The sequence below is a fragment of the Zerene cesonia genome, chromosome 10 (assembly GCF_012273895.1).
Source record: "Zerene cesonia ecotype Mississippi chromosome 10, Zerene_cesonia_1.1, whole genome shotgun sequence".
Taxonomy (NCBI): Eukaryota; Metazoa; Arthropoda; class Insecta; order Lepidoptera; family Pieridae; genus Zerene; species Zerene cesonia.
This window is the reverse complement of record NC_052111.1, coordinates 3,787,675-3,805,846: the sequence shown is the minus strand read 5'-3', so window position 1 is coordinate 3,805,846 and position 18,172 is coordinate 3,787,675. Positions and strand designations below refer to the sequence as shown.

General features: G+C 34.6%; 2 protein-coding genes across 3 annotated transcripts; one reads left to right on the top strand and one right to left on the bottom strand.

Annotated features, from left to right (window-relative positions):
- The first annotated feature begins 21 nt into the window (after window positions 1-21).
- Window positions 22-14,507, top strand: LOC119829263 (tudor domain-containing protein 7). 2 transcript variants are annotated; one of them, XM_038351682.1, is made up of 21 exons: window positions 22-183; window positions 313-424; window positions 1,043-1,136; window positions 1,474-1,688; window positions 1,786-1,935; window positions 2,010-2,168; window positions 2,248-2,391; window positions 2,934-3,116; window positions 3,207-3,424; window positions 3,503-3,617; window positions 3,897-4,058; window positions 4,179-4,270; window positions 4,346-4,508; window positions 5,919-6,155; window positions 6,293-6,492; window positions 7,002-7,149; window positions 7,463-7,719; window positions 11,174-11,414; window positions 11,769-11,920; window positions 12,485-12,645; window positions 13,046-14,507. In XM_038351682.1, exons 3-21 carry the CDS (start codon window positions 1,052-1,054, stop codon window positions 13,285-13,287), a joined length of 3,324 nt encoding a protein of 1,107 aa, XP_038207610.1. In that variant the 5' UTR covers window positions 22-183; window positions 313-424; window positions 1,043-1,051; the 3' UTR covers window positions 13,288-14,507. The 2 variants fall into 2 exon arrangements, with proteins under 2 accessions (XP_038207610.1, XP_038207611.1); XM_038351683.1 differs by lacking the exon at window positions 313-424 and having other exon boundaries at window positions 30-183.
- A 386-nt stretch (window positions 14,508-14,893) lies between these two features.
- LOC119829733 (splicing factor 3B subunit 6) lies at window positions 14,894-16,421 on the bottom strand. Its single transcript, XM_038352382.1, has 3 exons — window positions 16,183-16,421; window positions 15,753-15,871; window positions 14,894-15,196 (listed from the first exon to the last, which is right to left on the bottom strand). Exons 1-3 carry the CDS (start codon window positions 16,210-16,212, stop codon window positions 14,965-14,967), a joined length of 381 nt encoding a protein of 126 aa, XP_038208310.1. The 5' UTR covers window positions 16,213-16,421; the 3' UTR covers window positions 14,894-14,964.
- Between the last annotated feature and the right edge of the window lie 1,751 nt (window positions 16,422-18,172).

The window sequence follows — 18,172 nt, the reverse complement described above, 5'->3', positions numbered from 1 at the left end:
TTTAAACATTGACTTGTCAAATAGTGAAGTCAGACGTCATTCACTCCGTCATGCCAATTGCCAAATAGGTATATTTCTATTGTCAAATATTTCTGCTGTGTTGAAGACGAAATTTTAAGGGCAGTTACTAACCAAATAACTACTACCACAACTTCTAGAGACTGATTAATTATTAATGGACAGGTAAGTGATGCAAAAGTAAGTTTTAAATTAGTTTGTCTAGAAGAAAAAGTTGTCCATATTTAACTTAATTTCTCTTGCTTACGCGTACTCTTTTATAAAGTTTTTGTTGAAAAATGGGAATATTTGCAGGTTTGGTTATTTATAATAAAAAACTACCGTCACATCGTCATGTAATATCATTTTGCAAAAATCGGACCATAATACGACGTGGTAGAAAAAAAAACCGCTGGACGTAATTCAGGTTTGATGATGGATTTACATTTTTTAACGAAATACCAACGTTAAAAAAATTGATACTTAACTAGAAAAATATATAGTTAATATCTATTATTAAATAATGACTGCAATTGTATTAAAACGGCTTTGTTAACAATGTAATAAATCAGTATGTTTGGAAAAAGTTTACCTAATATTACAAAGTAATTTTCTGAACCATCTGTACTAAATGTTGTTATTTGTTTTATTAAGAAATATTAAATCATATCCGTTACATAAATGATATAAGTGTCCCCAAAAAGTGGGAAGCTTTAACAAACTTTTTACAGCCTTAAGTTAGCTACAAAAAATTGTTCAGCAGTACTTGTTCTGCAAATAATCTTTTATTCTGTCTTAAGCAATTTATTAGTTAGATAAATAAATAATTAAACATTTATATTGAATTCCCACTTAAACAGATACAAACTATGTAGGAATACAACAACTGGCTTACATGCATGCATAATGTAGCATTTTTTTTTTGCTGCTCAAATTTTGGTTACATATGCTGTAGAAAAATGTTTACAGCTGTCTATACTAACAAAAATTGATGAAATATATCTTTTTGGTTTGTTTTTGGTTCTTTACTTTATAAGACTTTCAGGAAATAAACATGGCTGACAAAGAGCAAGTGATTCAAGCCTTGCGAGCTACACTAATTTCAGTTAAAGGTGCACTTACACTAAAGCAATGTAATCGTAAGTATTTATCAGAATTTATTATATTGGCTTATTTTGCAGTAACATGAGATGAGATAATATGTGTGTAATAAATAAATAAATATAATATATATTATTCAATTATTAGCCATTCTGGTCCAACACATTATGCCATCTTTCTAGTAGTAGAATAATTCGTAATGGAGAGCTGCTTCACTGAATTTCAGCCCCCAGAAGAGGCTTGGTTTCAAAGTGATTATTGCACCATAGATCACATCTGCATAGTGAAGCAGATTGTTCAAAAAATACAGAGGAGTACTTTTTCAATTGGTTGTTAACATTTCAATTCTTACATATTTGCTTTCATTGTTTTAAGGCGATTACAAAGAATTGCAAGGAGAATGGATACCTTTTAAGAAATTAGGGTATTCTACTCTTGATCAACTATTCCAAGATGTTCCTGGTTTCAAAATCAGAAATATTAATGGAGAATGGTATGTTGATGCTGTAGCAAGCCAAGAAAGTCAGCATATTGCATCTATGGTTGCTCGGCAAAAATCTAGCAAAAAATCAGCAAAACTGAATTATCCTGTGAGTTGAATATTAAAGTGAAAGTAATATTATTTATAATTTTTAAATTGATAATAAATTTTTTAAATGAAATACTAAATTTAAAAGTTTAATCCAGAGTCGGTTTCCGAAAAAACAAGGGTCATGGCGGAAACCATCACCAGCATCCAATTATCAAACAAATTATAATAACCAATACTCCAGTCAGTATTACAGAGTAAAAACTAATACTCCTTTAAATAACAACAATAACAGCTACAACGGCAAGGTATAAAAAATCTTTTTAATTTAGTTTTATATATGCAGCATCAACTTTTTTTTTAACATTATGTGTCTGTTTAGGCAAATAAGTATAGTAAAACGAATGAAACGAAAAATATTTATCCAAACACGAAACAAATTTTGACGAAAACAATAAGCGACAATGGGGAGAAAGTTACTTCAAATGTGACAAAGAAATTTTCTGCGCAAATTTCACGAGATGTACTTTATGGTGGAGAGGTATAAATATAATTTCATTTTAAAAGAATACTCTTAAAAGAATCAATCAAATTCACATTTTTGTTGTGCATTTTTTTAGTTTAAGCATTCCAAAAAAAATGAAACGGAGACTGATAGCAAAAGCACAGGAAAAATTTCAGCATCACAGAGATTATCAAATTTACGAGATAGACTGAATACAGACTTGATACCATTACAATTACCAGCACATAATAGTTATCTGGTATGTACATTTATACTAATCCTACTACTAGGTAGTAGGAGTATCCTACTTACTACTTAACTTATAATATTATAAATGCGAAAGTTTGTAAGGATGTGTGTGCGTTTGTTGCTCTTTCACGAAAAAATTACTTAACCGATTGCAATGAAATTTGGTACGTAGACAGCTGGACAGTTGGACAGCTATAATAACACATAGGCAACTTTTTATCCCGATATTCCTACGGGATACGGACTTACGCGGATGAAGATGCGGGGCGCAGCTAGTATATGATACATACAAAATATTTTGTCTTTTATATAATACGTTGTTTGTCTTTTTTTCTTTTTTTCATTACAATGGAACGATTCTATGATATGACTTTTTGTGTCTGGAGATAGTGTAGGAGGCTAGAGAGTGACTGGCTAATTTATACTGCGGTGAAACCTCTCATTCCATGGGAATCTCCTTTGACTTCGCGGGCGAAAAGATAATTATACATTATAGATGTTAGAGTTAGTGTGTGAATATTATACTATAGTAATAAGTCATAATTATTTCAGGAAAGTAGTGATCCAGTGGCACATGTTGTTCCAGCCCATAGTTTAGAACCTCCACCAGATTCTACATCTTCAATTGTAAAACTTGAATGGACTTGTAAAAAATTGGGCTTACCCCAACCTGTATATAAAGTTCAAGATATAAGGCCTAAACGAGGCCCTGTTATATATGATTGCACTGTTAAGGTGAACTGACTAAAGCCAAATACCTATTTAAGTTTTAGTATATTTGTATTATTATTGATGCGAAAATTTTGATTGATTGATTTTAAACAGGTTGGAAATTCGTATTCAGTATCATCATATCCAGATTCTTCCCCAAGTGAAGAATTAGCTAAGGAAGTTGCTTCAGAAAAGTTGCTTCTAAGTATACAAAGCTCAGAAGCAGGTGGATTGCCAACTTCTTCCAATAGCAAAGCAATAACAGGTCTAACTGAACTTGTGTCTGAACATGAAGCAGGACTTTTTGCTAGTATTGCTCCTCATTTATATAGGTATATTAAGAGCATGTTAAAATTGGTTGTTGTTTCGTTTATAGATTTAAATGTACTAACAATAAAACAATGTTTAAGGGAGAAATACAATGAAAATTTACCTAACAATTGGTTAGAACTTGTGGAGAGCTGCCCCTTTATTATAAAGGATAAAGTTGTAAATGGACTTTTAGTTCTTTTGCCCAATAATGAGGTGAGTGTAACAATTGATCACTACTTATGTAACTGTGAAAATGTTTTCATGAATTTATGTAATTGTACTTTTGAAGGATTCTGAAGTGAAGTTTCTTAATAGAAGTGCTTAAAGTTGTAAGCTGAATTATGAAAGTATCACCAAAGTCTAAAATTTTATCCATATAAATAATAAGAGTGGCAGGAAAAACAAATAAATTAGTTGTCTTTATTCAAAAAAATCTCATTTATTTTGAAGGTTTTCTAATTATGTACCTACTTTAATTTCATCTTTATAAAGGACACTAGATCAACATCTATTGGGACACCTCTACTTGAAGATACTGTAGATAGTGACTTACCAGCATTACAGTTCCCTGAAGATGACTTTTGGAATGTTTATATAACTGTTGCAAATTCAACACTTGAAGTTTGGTTAAGAATAATTGGTTCACAATACAGTGTAAGTGTGTAGAAATAAGTGTAATGATATAAAAAAAAACTTCCTTAGTAACAAGGCTGTTATTTTGATATTATTTATGGATATATTATTTTATTTACGAATGGCATCTTATATTTTTAGGACCTTTTTGAAGTGCTACTTGCGGATATGGCAAAATATTATGAACATTCAGGTGCAATAGTCGATAAATCAATGATTATAATAAATGCTTGGTGTGTACACTTTGAACTTTATACTTATACATTTTTTAACAAAATGCAATAAATAATTAATGACTTCTTACTTAGGTATGCTGTCAACCTGGATGATGGTGGATGGCAAAGGGCTAAAATACTAGATGTTGAAGATGATACAGCTACAGTATTTTTGGGCGATCATGGAGATGATGACACTGTCTACTTAAATAAAATAAAAATACTGGAACCTCAATTTAGAACACTGCCTGCTCAAGTGAGTGTTATTTGCATAAATATAATTGCTATTAAGTCTAGTTTTGGAATTAAATTGCGTGGGTATTGGAAATGTATTCCAAATAACTTTTCTCATACAAGCCAGTGCCCGAGATTTTGTTCACGTGAACTTTGAATGTGAACAAACTTTAGGTAGAACTACTTTTCTTCCCGAATTTCTTCAGAGATCGTTGATTTCAACATCAAATTTTATTATAAGTCATTAGAAAATGCAAATCAGATCCAAAAACTTTTTGTAGGACATCATTTCTATTTATGTTATAGTGTAACTGTGCTCTTGAACCCACATGGGGGGTTGCAAATCTTAGATTTTTTATAAGTCAAAAGAAAATAGCCATCAGGCTGAACATTATTTGCTAAGAACTCATTCTTATACATGTTGCGCTCTCTAGCTGAGCTCTTGGAGTTGCATATCAGGTGTTCCAGATCTTCTCCAGATTTATGCAGAAAATGCCTATACCTGTAACAATTTTTGTTATAGCAAAATTTTTATATCTGTCATAGTTTAAGTTGTCTGTTACGGTTCTGCGTGAGTTGTTCCAGTTTCCGAAATAAATTATAGTCTATATATGTTGTGCAGACGTAACGCCTAATAATTCATTCAAATCCGTTCTTGCTGATAGAACAATAGTTCCGCGTATAAACGAACAGACAGAGTAAATTTTATTTTGGATTCATGCTCTATTACTGTCTTGAAACACCTATCCATTATTGTTTTATTAATATGATGTTTTTACTGTTTTATTATATGTATAGATTTACTATTATCAACTAAATGCATAAAAGATTTTTTTCAAATCATTACAAAAATATCAATATAAGTATTCATAATATCTGGAAAAAGTCTTTATTATAATTGTATTAGTACTTTAATCTGGAAGCCATTGGTATATTTAATTAGTTATTACTTTTCTATAGTTAAGATTAAATTGTCAGTGTAAAGATTTTATTATGTTAAAGCAAGTATTTCAATAAGTACATTTTATTCTATCTTCAAATGAAAAAGAAAATGCTTGATAAACCGCATAAAACCTATTCACTCGCATCATATTTCCACTGACTTTAAGTTTTAAATTTTCCTTTTTAGTATTTCATTGGTTTTTGACCTACATGATTTCAAAATGTTATTGTAATTATTATTACATATTATATTTTCCAAAATTATATTAACATAATTCATTTTAGTCCTTCAAGCTGAATCAAAATTTTTACGATTCAATTTTTATAATAAAACATTATGAACTTACTGCTAACCATCGATAAAACGTGCATGTTGCTGCTGCTGTGCAACTGATCGAGTTACTCTTTAAAAAAAATTTGAATGTACAGAAATGGTCTGCTTATTTTAGATTATTATACGAGTAAAACTATAGATATTTGTAATGTAAAGGCGATCCTGTGTCGCCTGGAGGGTGCGGAGGAGCTCTCAGCTAGCGCTATGGGCGCGGAGCTGGTGGCGCGGCGACTGCCCGGCGAGGTGCTGGTAGCCGCACCGGGCCCCCGCACCGACCCCGCTGATCCCTCTGTAGCCCTAGTTCTCTATGACACATCGACTCAGCGTGATCTCAACCTTAACAAAGAAATTGTGCACGACTTCTGCATCGCCGGCGCCTTTTCTTTGACACAGGTTTGTATGTCATTATTTTTTTATGACTTTTTTAATCAATAACTCGAGATGCGAATCAAGTCACCCTGAAGTGTATGACATATTTTGACGGAAGGTTTGGACAAGTTCGCGGAACGAATTCGTATATCTGTTAACAGAAGCCGTGCGAGGTGGAGGTGGGGTGCGTGACGGAGGAGGGGCGCGTGTGGGTGTCGCGCGCGGGCGGCGCGGCGCTGGTGCGCAACGCGCTGGCGCTGCTGACGGCGGGCCCGTACCGCCGCCCGCTGCCCGCCGCGCCGCAGGCCCCGCCGCCGCACGCCGGCGCGCTCTACATCGTGCGCACGCTCGCCGGCGACTGGTAACCAAACTTTTTTATCTATATAACATTGTGAATGGACTTTTTATACGTTTTATGTAGTTAGTCGTTTGACAGACGTCTCGATTTTACTAATACTCAACGACTTCGGTCTAACAAAAAATTGTCGCGTAGCACTTTGGCGTTATCGTATACGAATTTATCATTTTGCTTATTATTAATTTAATGTTGCAATTGCAAATCATCATTACCACTATCATCATCATCATAAACATCATTATCACCATCATCATTATTAACAGCCCATTTGTTCTATGAGGGTTCTGGCCATATTTAATATAATACGCTTGGCAAGTGCGGCTTAGCTTAGTTTACGACAAAGATGTATAAACGAATAATGTGCACATAAATTTAAAAATGAATTTATTACGTGCACGTTCGTCCTGCCTCGAACCCTCGACTTTACAGTCAGGCAATTTAAGTCCGATTAATAAGAATAAGAATTAATACAATAAATTATTATGTTTATATCAATCGATATTGTTTCGTAGGGTTCGATGTACGATCATCAGCGGTTTAGACGGCGAGGGCACGGTACGCACGCTGCTGGTGGACAGCGGGCTCATCCTGCGCGCGCCGCTCTCCTCCCTCGTCCCCTTGCAGACCTTCTCGCCGGCGCTCAACGCCTACCCCTATCAGGTATACATTTACATAGTCACTCATTCGAGTTTCTATTTAAAAAAAAATACTCCTTGGGGGCTGTTGCACCAATGAGAGCGACGACGCCAGCTCCCTGCATCTTTTTATCTCATCCATATTATCTTTACAGAAAATAGGGGTTTTACGTTGAGTGATTGTAATGACTTAAATTTTACCAGAGCTTTCATTGATGCTCAAACATACTGGATATTTGAGAAGAGCATCGATGAGAGCTCTTGTACGCGGCGGGCTGTGGCTCAGGTAGGCAGGTAGGTCACAGCCGCGCTCTATCCAAATGTCTCGTGTCGCGCAGGCGATGCAAGTGCGGCTGGGGTCGGCGGAGCGCGCGGCGGCGGCGATGGCGGCGCGCCTGCGCGAGCTGCTGCTGGGCGTCAAGGTGCTGTGCCGCGCGCTGCCCGCCGCGCCGCACGCCCCGCACCCCGCGCACCCCGCGCACGCGCCGCACCCCCCGCACCCGCCGCACGTCGAGCTGTTCGTGCGCACCGGCCCGCAAAAGATCCTGCTGTCCGTCAACAATTCGATTCTCGCCGAATACGACTGTCTGCAACTGTGAGTTTGTATCCTATCTCTTCGCCTCGCAAGTTTTACTACAAATATTATGTTTAACAGAGGTTTTGGTGCCTGATTGTTATTGTTCGGGCGATTTCAGTTTCATGGAATAGCTTAGACGAAGACAGACGACAGAAAGACGACAAATTTCCAAGAAAGACAGACGTAGGTTGTGTTGTGTTCCCGTTGATACAGAAACTTGGGAAAGTAGAAAACAATTATTTTGCGCTAGACCTAAAGCGTCAAAACGGCCAAATAATAAGTTGCGTGTGACAAAGGTTAACCTAAATTACTATATACTACATAACCATTTAACTATAGTTATGTGAATGATTAAGTAATTTTTTTAAATATTTTAAAATTAGGTCAGCTGATAATAGTGAAAGTACTAAACTGAAAAGAAAAGAGCTAGAAAAATTATTAATGTTACAGATTATATTTTTTATGCACGACAATATTTTCATTCAATTTAATGAACTGTCAAGTTTTTGCACGAAATCACTAAAATGATATCTAATGTTCATCGAATATATCTAGACGAATTTCATATCTAAACACAATTAGAATGATTCGATTTCATAACAACATTCCGGCCGCAAATGTGAGAATGACCTGTAATTAGAGCGTGGCCGTTCGCCGCGGCTTTCACCGCGGTTACGTCTGTTCGGCTTCATTAACAAGCGTCGGCCTTCAACATTTTATTGTAAATATATTATAAACTAGTCGCTATGACTGTATATTGATCTAATTATTTTAGTTCCGAACTACGGCATGCATTTGTGCAAAATTACTCGATTTTTGGTTAATTTGTAGAACAAGAAACATTTTAATTAAATGTTTGTTTTTGATTTGACCTGCATTCGATTCCCAATGGTGACTAAAATAATGTTTTGGTCTGACAGAAAACAGGAGGCTACTGATCACCTACTTGTTAGTAAGGAAAATTGATCAGTAAAACATACTAAAAGCAAGTGTTCCATTCTCGAGGACACGGATATTTAATCTTTTTTATTTTGAATAGGTACAATTAGCTATAATATTTGATCCGTATTAATTACGAATAGGATCCTTTTTACACGCTTTTTATTAGCTTCACCTGTATGTTTGTTTGTTTGTATGTTTGTTTGTTTGTATGTTTGTTTGTTTGTAACTGACTTCTTTGGGCGCGATTTTGACCCACTTTAAACGGCCAGATTTCGTTCAAACTTTGTAGATTTATTGAGGACCGATGACAATACACTAATTTGATAAAATTATTCCAGTTTTCAATTTGCAAAATATGATTTTTGTTAAAGCGTGTTTTATAGTTTTTTTAAACTATTATATTTTATTGAAACATAGTTTCGTCATGTGTCACAGACGTTTAAAAAACGAGCTCCATCTTTGGCTTTGCTTGTTTAATGTTTGAGTGAATATAATCTATTTACATATTACTAGCTGCACCCGGCAAACGCTGTTCTGCCTTACTCTTATCATTTAGGGGTGTGAAAAATAGATGTTAGCCGATTCTCAGACCTACCCAATATGCTTACTAAATTTCAGAGGAATCGGTCAAACCGTTTCGGAGGAGTATAGAGACTAACATTGTGACACGAGAATTTTATATATAAGATGTCAAATTTCTAACAAAGCTGATCGCTAACTGATGTCTGCTAGAACAACAACCGTCTTTACGCTTTTTTAAAAGATAATTCAGAGCCTCTAATTCAAAGATATCTTCTGTTATCCTTGCCGCTGGATTTCTCACTCATGTTGTACATCATGTTATATAGCTAATGTTCCTTATCGCCTACGTAGGAAACAAGAATTCTTATCATAAAAACAATAAACTCGGCTTTTTAGTCTTATGTTATCACTGTGAAGTGTGATGTGACTTAATTTTTGGCACCAAAAATCCTAAGGTTTTATTTTATTTGTTGACACCACTCAAATAATTATACCAGATACACATACATACAGTCGAAGAACATAACCCTCCTTCTGTCTGTCTTTTCCACACATAGTTCCCGTTCGCGTGGAATATTCTAGGTAATGACAATCCTTGTTCTTTTCCGGGTTATGTACATGAATAAAATTTAATACAAAGATATTTTATGAACAACCTTTTTTTATTCAAATCATTACAGTGATTTACGCGTAAGGAAAAGACAACGTATTTTTCATGCACATACATTAATTAGTATGGGCATCTTTCCCCCATAAAAGGAATATCTAACACTGAAATAATGAAATGTTAAAAATAATTTTCGACACATAATGTTTTTATTTATAAGTGTTGATGTTGTATGACAAATCACTTTGAAATTATCACATGTTTTATGTGTGAATAGTGCATTTTAATAGTACAGAAAGTTGATAAAAATTGTATATCAACTAATACATTTTAATAAAAGGGACACAGCATTTAATTTAAGGGCGGTTATATGTGTAATACGTAAATTACTGTCAACTACTGTTATGTACGAATGAATGGCTTCGCATGAACTACATAAAATAATCTTATCTTATTCGTAAAAAAAAGTGTTGGCAATAATAATTCCGACAGTTTAACTTAAATAATACTACCTATGTATGTTTGTTAATGAAAGTAAAAAACACTGGCCACGCTAGAACTGCTTTCGAAGTTTTTTGACCATTTGCATCTTGGCTGAGAATAGCATTAATACGTCAATAATATGTATTACATATTTATAAAATAAAGTCCCCGGCCTCGTCTGTCTGTCTGTTCGCGATAAACTCAAAAACTACTGCACGGATTTTGTCGCGTCTTTTTTAATAGATTCAAGAGGTTTATATGTATAAAAAATCCCACGGGAACGGTCACAACGCGAGTAAAATATGTATCCCAAGGTATGAAAACATGCCTAAAAGATTGTTTATTGGTGTGCGCTGCTAAATCTATTGATAATACAAAAAATAATGTACTACACAATCAAAGTACACATTATTACGAGGTAATTACTTTGCGAGGGCATGTCTAACTATTATAGTTAAGTCACAGTAACGATTTTTATTCGTATCACGGTATTAATACATATAAAAATAAATGACTCTATAATCGAGTTTAGTTATATTAATTTATATACCTCTCTAAATTATTAAATTCGTTAGTTTCCGAGTTATGATGAGAAATATACAAAATAATTATGCTCGATGGCGGTTCTCCACATCGACGATGGATTCGATTTTAATAAATAGAGTGATTCAAGAGAGGAAGGTTTATATGTATAATAACATCTATTAAACTACTCCGAATTAAGCCGTGGGCAAAGGCTACTGCTATTATAAATATATGGTAGCTGTTTTATCCCGCACAATTGAATTGTTAACCATCTGTCAATGAACATTGAGATAGAAGCCAGCTGGCGTTCACTATCAAGCACCTATTCAGCCCCTGTTAAGTTCCTAGTGTGTTTATATTGCGTCACACCATTCTGATCGTGTGCATCCGCAGCGGCAAGCTACAAGACGAGGACAAAGAGAAGGAAGAGCCGAACCACGTGGAGGCGTTCAACAAGAAGAAGGAGCGGATATTCGGCACGTGCGCGGGCGGCGGCGGCGGCGCGGGCGCGGGCGGGGGCGGGGGGCGCGGCGCGGACGACAAGCCGCGCCTGCTGCCGCCGCCCGCGCTGCCCGCCATCGGGCAGTGCTTCGACGTGCACATCACTATGGCGGCGCACCCGTGGAACTTTGTTGTGAGTTATTGGTTACTTTGTTTTATGCGTAGGAGATAGAGAAATACAGATAACGTACGTGTTCAATAGACTACACTTAAATTAATAATAATAATAAAATAAATGTATCAATTTACAAGATTTTTCTTAATTTAGAGCTTTACAGTAATTGTTCCAACAGTGAAGTGTCTTTTTTAAAGGCTTGCAAAGTGCTCGTTAAGAGTCACTCGGGCTCGTCTAAGTTCTGGGTTATGTCTATTTCATCACAATAGTGTTTATAATTTATATATAATATTAATAAATTCTGTATCACTGACCCGCATAATTTTGAATGATTAAGATGTATGACTGTAATCAATTATGGATATGTTACAGGTGCAGCCGAATAGTTCCAGGCACACTCTGCAGACAATGATGGAGTCATTACAAGTTGAGTGTCCCAAAATATCGGAGGATGAAGCACCTACAAACCCAGCGAGCGGCGAACTCTATACAGCATACTACGAGAAGGATTCGTCGTGGTATAGGTACACTAACGTTACACTACTCTCTTTCTATATTGGAAATATTTTATTTTGTTTCAACTAGCGTTTTGGGTTAGCATACGGGGTGATTTGGGAGCCATCATTTTTTACTGCTTTAATCTATACTAACATTATAAAGCTGAAGAGTTTTGTTTGTTTGAACGCGCTAATCCCAGGAACTACTGGTCCGTTTTGAAAACATCTTTCAGTGTTAGAAAGCCCATTTATTGAGGAAAGCTATGGGCTATATGTGTACGACGGGCGACGCCGGGACGGACCGCTAGTTCTTAATAAGATTTTGAAGACTGGAAATGGAAGGTAATTTTATTTGCGTATGTTGCGTTGAGTTTAACAATTGAAATGGTATAACTAGGGCACAGCCCTCATGTATTTGATGAGATATTGAGCCTGCGCGCAACATTTTTAACGGCTTCACTTTAATGCAAATAATATTTAATGTTACAACGTATATAGCAAGCCGAAACTTGCTATGGAATTCCTTACGTTGGAATGAAAAACTGATAAAGCTGCATAACTAAGGCATCACGACGGGCATGTCGCTCGCAGGGTGGTGATAGCGAGCTGCGTGTCGTCGGAGATGGTGTCGGTGTACTTCTGCGACTACGGGGACCTCGCGATCCTGGCGAGCCGCGCGCTGCGCCCCGTGCCGCCCGCCGTGCCGCTCGCGCGCTCGCTGCCGCCGCAGGCCATCAAGGCGCGCCTCTACGGTGGGTGCTCCCGCGCCGCACACGCACGCACTTTGCCTTGTTAGTTTTTAAGTTTGCGTGAGGGAAAAAGTAAAGATCATGATCATCATCATCATCAGCCTATATAATATGTACCCGCTGCTGGGTCAAAGGCCTCCTATGAGGGTTAGGGAGTTAAGGTTAGCGGTAGGGTCCCCAGTTAATTGAGGAGAAAAAATATAGAGTACTATGCAAACAGATTTTAATGAAAAATAAAGTACAATATAATTCAAAATAATTATAAGAATATAATGTATTGGTCATGAGTATACAAGCAACCATGTCTGGTTCCTTAAAATTGTGTGTCTCATCTAAAACAAATAAGCAAAAAAAATTTTTTTTTTTTGTACCATCTGAATTTACGTTTTATACTTTTTTTCAGACGTGTGGCCTCTGCACCAAGACTGGTCAGTAGAAGACTGTTTAAAATTTCAAGAACTGTGCGTCGAGCAACAATTCGTTGCCATATGCAAAGATGTCGGGAAAGACCCGTTAAATCCCAGCGAAGCCTTGCTCACATTGGATCTTATAGACACATCTACTGATGAAGACATATATCTCAATAAACAGCTTGTCGCCGAAGAAAGAGCGCGGCTCGGATCCGCATCAAGCGAGAAGAAATAAACCACGTTATAGGATCCGTAACCTTGTGTTTTACATAAGCTCAGCTATACTTCATGCTTTGCTTCGTATGGGTTGGCCCTGCATGTAGTGTTCACTTGTAATGTAACAAAGAGGTATCCATTATAAATAAATATTTCAGCAGCTATATATTAAAAAATAATAATTAGTGTTCACTTTTAATTCGTGAAAATATACTTTTTAAAAGTAATATAAAAGATCTTGATATACATCAAATAATGAGTAATATGGAACCCACGAAATGCATTCGCAAGTGAGAGGCTATTTTGCATTAGACTGATGGTAAGCGAGTCGATCAACCGCTTTACGAAAGTTGAGGTCATCCTGTGGGTAATAATCGATTGGTGTATTTATTCCTTTCTATTTATGGCTTATTATACTATAACGATTCCTATTGTTTATTCTAGTTTAATCCAATGAAGGGTTCTTAGTTTAGCGTTTTCTTTTGTTGATGTTACATGTTAATTTTACCAACATTTATTATGTTACATAATGTTTTAGTAACAGAATTTCCACTATAACAGTAAGTTATACAGAGTATTCCAATTGTTTCTTGAAGATTTTAAAGTTGTTTTTTTTTTTATTTATTTTTTCTTTATTGATTCTTGGTGGAATGTGATAGAAGAATGGTTACAATACTCATGCCTAGTTATTATCTCTAGATTTAAAAGTTATGTATAAGTGTTAAAAGAAACGTAATAAGAGGAAGGTTGGCAAATTAATGGAAAGCAGCAGAAATTAACTGCTTTAAAAAGTTGTTATAAGTTGGTAGCTTGTATCTCTAGAGATAAAACTTTGCTACTCAAGTAGATCGAGAGAAATGAAGCATTTTTTTTTGCTGGTAGATTCACTGGGAAAAGAAAAGAGGAGAGCTGAAAGAGGTAAACTCCATTTAAAAGAAAAATCTAAAAATTTTATTAATAAAAGAAATAGTTTCATTTCCTTGTTGTTTATAAAGTCTGTCACTGGGTAGTCACATAGTAAAATGTTACAAAGACAAACATTTTATGCAAATTCTCGAATCGAATTGCTTGTACCTATTCCATATATTCAATACAGAAATAGATCTTAAGAATAGACAGTTAATAAATGTATCATGCATGCCAGTTAAAACATTTATATCACTTTGCAATTATTTTATTATAATAGAAAAAGTTTATTGTCATCCACTAAACCACTCAATAAAGATATCTGTATTTGAATAAGCATTTATTATTTCGTTACACCCTAGTCACTTCTAAGAGAGAGAGAGATATATATATATATATATATATATATATATATATATATATATATATATATATATATATATATATATATATATAACATACACTCATCAGTAATTTTTTTTTTTTTGCTAGATCTGAGAATAGGTTTTCAACTATTTGTATATATTGCTGAGATAAGCAAGAAAAATAGCCAGCTGGGTCAGTTAGTTTCCATTATAAAAGTAATGATTGTGTTAATTTGTCTTTTAAATTTTAAAAATAGTGCCAATGGCGACAGTTTTATCTAGTGCTTTAATTTCAAACATCATATTAAAAAAAAAGCTTAAAAAATGCCATAATTTGTAAAAAAAAAATGTAAAATCAGAATTTAATTTTATATTTACTTAAATTAGATTACAAGTAAAATTAATTTAATATGTTGTGTTGAATATTATTTGCGTAAATCCTCTGAAGATATTCCATACTTCTTTTTAAGTGAATCAATTTCTTCTTGTTTCTTCTCAATATCCATTCCCTTGAATGCTTTGTTAGATCTGTAGTATAACACAACTAAATATCTGTTACATACATTAAATCCTGATAAATGATCACATGCATTCTTTGCATCAAAAATATCTTCATATACAACAAATGCAGTTCCTCTTGTTTCGGGTGTATTTCCACTAAAACATGGATAACAATATTATAATGTATTACAAACACATGAATATATGAAAATCTTTCTATAACCCTATACATGTATCTATAAAAGAAGTGATATTAGATACAACACTTATAACTTGGTGGATTGTGGAGTTTGTGTGTTGGAACGAGTAAAACACCTTTTGGCTGTTGGAAAGGTATGTTATCCCAGTGCTATTAGCTATATATACCATATATACCATGAGTAAAGCAAACAGTAGAAAATTAATGTCAATGACATGGTTTGTTGAGTTTTATCAAAAAGTTTAACAATAGCATTGATTGGTTTACTTGCACAATAGCAATCCAAGTTTTGGTTCTTGGACTTGATTGGTTTCCTCATCATGTTTTCCATGAATGTTTTGAATAGAATTTAAGTAGTTAATTTGCAGATAAATTGAAAATCAATTGAGTTCTAGCACACTTGTCTGCTCTTGAACCACTCACATATCAATTGAAATCCTAGTCCTAACCACTGAGCTACTATTGCACTGCTACAAAAATACATACAAATAATATTTGGATTCTACAACTTACACTCGTATTTGCCTTATAGCTCCATATTTTCCAAATATATCATACATTTCTTCAGCTGATATTTTGTATGGCAAGTTTCTTATATAAAGAATCCTATTAACTTCTGGAGGAAGTCTGACCTGGAAGTGAAAAAAATAAATGATATATACAGGTAAATTATACAGATGTTTATACAGGTTTTAGGTTACATTTAACGGAACTGTCGTATCTAGCGCAGCTAGTAGTAATGTAACTCGTAGTTTATCCGCTTAATTCCCGTTCCAATTTCTTTGTCGGGTCACAAACTATATTTGTACCAAATTTTATTCAATTGGTTTAGTGGCTTTGGCGCGAAGAGACAGACAACAGATAGAGTTACTTTCACATTAATAAAATTGGTATAGTGGAATCATAAATATTTTAATATTATAAAGACAATTAAAAATCTTACATTAGCACGCCTCTGAAGAGCTAATGCCATTTTCTAATTCCTTTAATTATAAATTTTATAGAAGAGAAAGCTTCTGGAAGGAATGTACCGCGTAGGCGCGTAATAATTTGAGTGTAATTATTATTGCTGTGAAGTATAGCGGCACTTATTTAATTCGCAGCACAGAAATATGTGAAATTATAAACAAGTAACAAGTAACAACAGCACATAAGCACAAATGACAGAACAAGTGTCAACTGTCAAGTAACAACTACCGACCACTACAGATTAAGTACTAGTTACAGAGTAAGTAATAAAGTACTAGCTAGGTAGGTACTTGCGGTTCGAGACTCGAGTAGGTCACTTTTTTTAATGGACACTTTTTCACACAGAGACGGTTCTTCTTACCTCTACGTGGGTAGAAGCGATGGTGGCATAATCAAATAGTGTGATCATCGACTGTGAACCATGGACATAACCATATTAGACGTATTTGAAACACACTTATATGGTGGATCCACACGACAACGCAAAACATGGATTATACACTTATATACTGGTGACTCAAATTTAGGTTGTAAAGGCATGTGTAGACAACATCATAATTTTGAGTTTAAGCGAACTGGGAAGTACCCTCTAGGTTTCCATTTAGGATTTCCAGTAACAGTATATAGTGTATAATCTATAATGTTTCTCTTGCGAGTGTTAAGCATTTGCAGCATAAACGGCTATACCTTTTGATTGCATTAGCTTAGATGTTTGATTTTTCATAGTAGACTGATGGCTTATTAATTAAGCTAAACTTAGTCTAATGGTAGTAGATGATAGAACAAGTAGTAACTTAATATATACCTATCTACTGCCTACTTAGCCTGATTCACACCGACTTCAAATAGAGGAGTGGGTAGTGCTCATGGTAATTTAAATAATTTATTTTTGTCTTTTGACTGGTTTGAAGTAGGTTAAATTTTTGTTAAGAAGCAACTATGTAGTTACGTATAGTAAATAAATGTGTGATATTTTATTTTCCTTTTTGACGAAATTTTGTAAAGTTTGTAAGTGTACATGGGCGACTTAAAGGGCTCATTTTGCTTTATAGGAGGGTAGAGGAGTATACCTTATTCTTAGCGTTTGGCTCGGAATCGGGTTGCCGCCGAGGAATTACGAATAGCTTCCGTGGCTCGACAGAACATAGTGGGGTTTTTGTCGGGAGGAATCCGTTGTAAAAGACGCTTCTTTCCTTAGGGGACGTGGGAACTTATGCAACATTTCTCCATTCAAAAAAGGACATAATTTGCTTACCAAATGTCATATATTTTACATCAGGTAAAAATGAGTTGTGTTTACGTGATGCAAAGTGTTCAAAGAGGCAATGGAAAAAGAAACAAACTTTTATGTCTTTAGAAAAAAAAGGTATATTTTGATCAATTAAAATATAATAAATTTGCAAATAAGAAACATCTTATAAATGCAATGCTATTTTTAATTTCCTTAAAAAATCTTAACTAATAATTAATTATAAACAAATATTCTTAAGAAAATAATTATACCCAATTTCTGCATTCCATGTTAAGATTCTGTGCTCATTTTATGTGGATCTTAACGTCAAATAGCTGCCTTATACTGTATGGTATCCCAATGATGATCATTATTAATACTAGATTATATAAACTAAAATAATGAAAAATTAAATGTTTGTTGGCTGGTATGATCTTTACGAAGGCCAAAATAAACCATTTAATACCGATGGAAAATAACAGCTTTTTTTCATAAAGTATTACAATATGAATTATCGATTTTTTTTTTAATTGTCCATGAAATTTTAAGTTCTAATTGTGAATTTAAAAATAAGTAAAATATGATGTTGATCATTGTCATATTGACTTGATTGATTACATGAAAAAAAAAGATGCTGTGATGCACACTAGATCTAGTTTTTTAACACGCTTTTATTAGCTTCACTTGTATGTTTGTATGTATGTAACTCACACCCGTTTTTCTCCCACTTCCC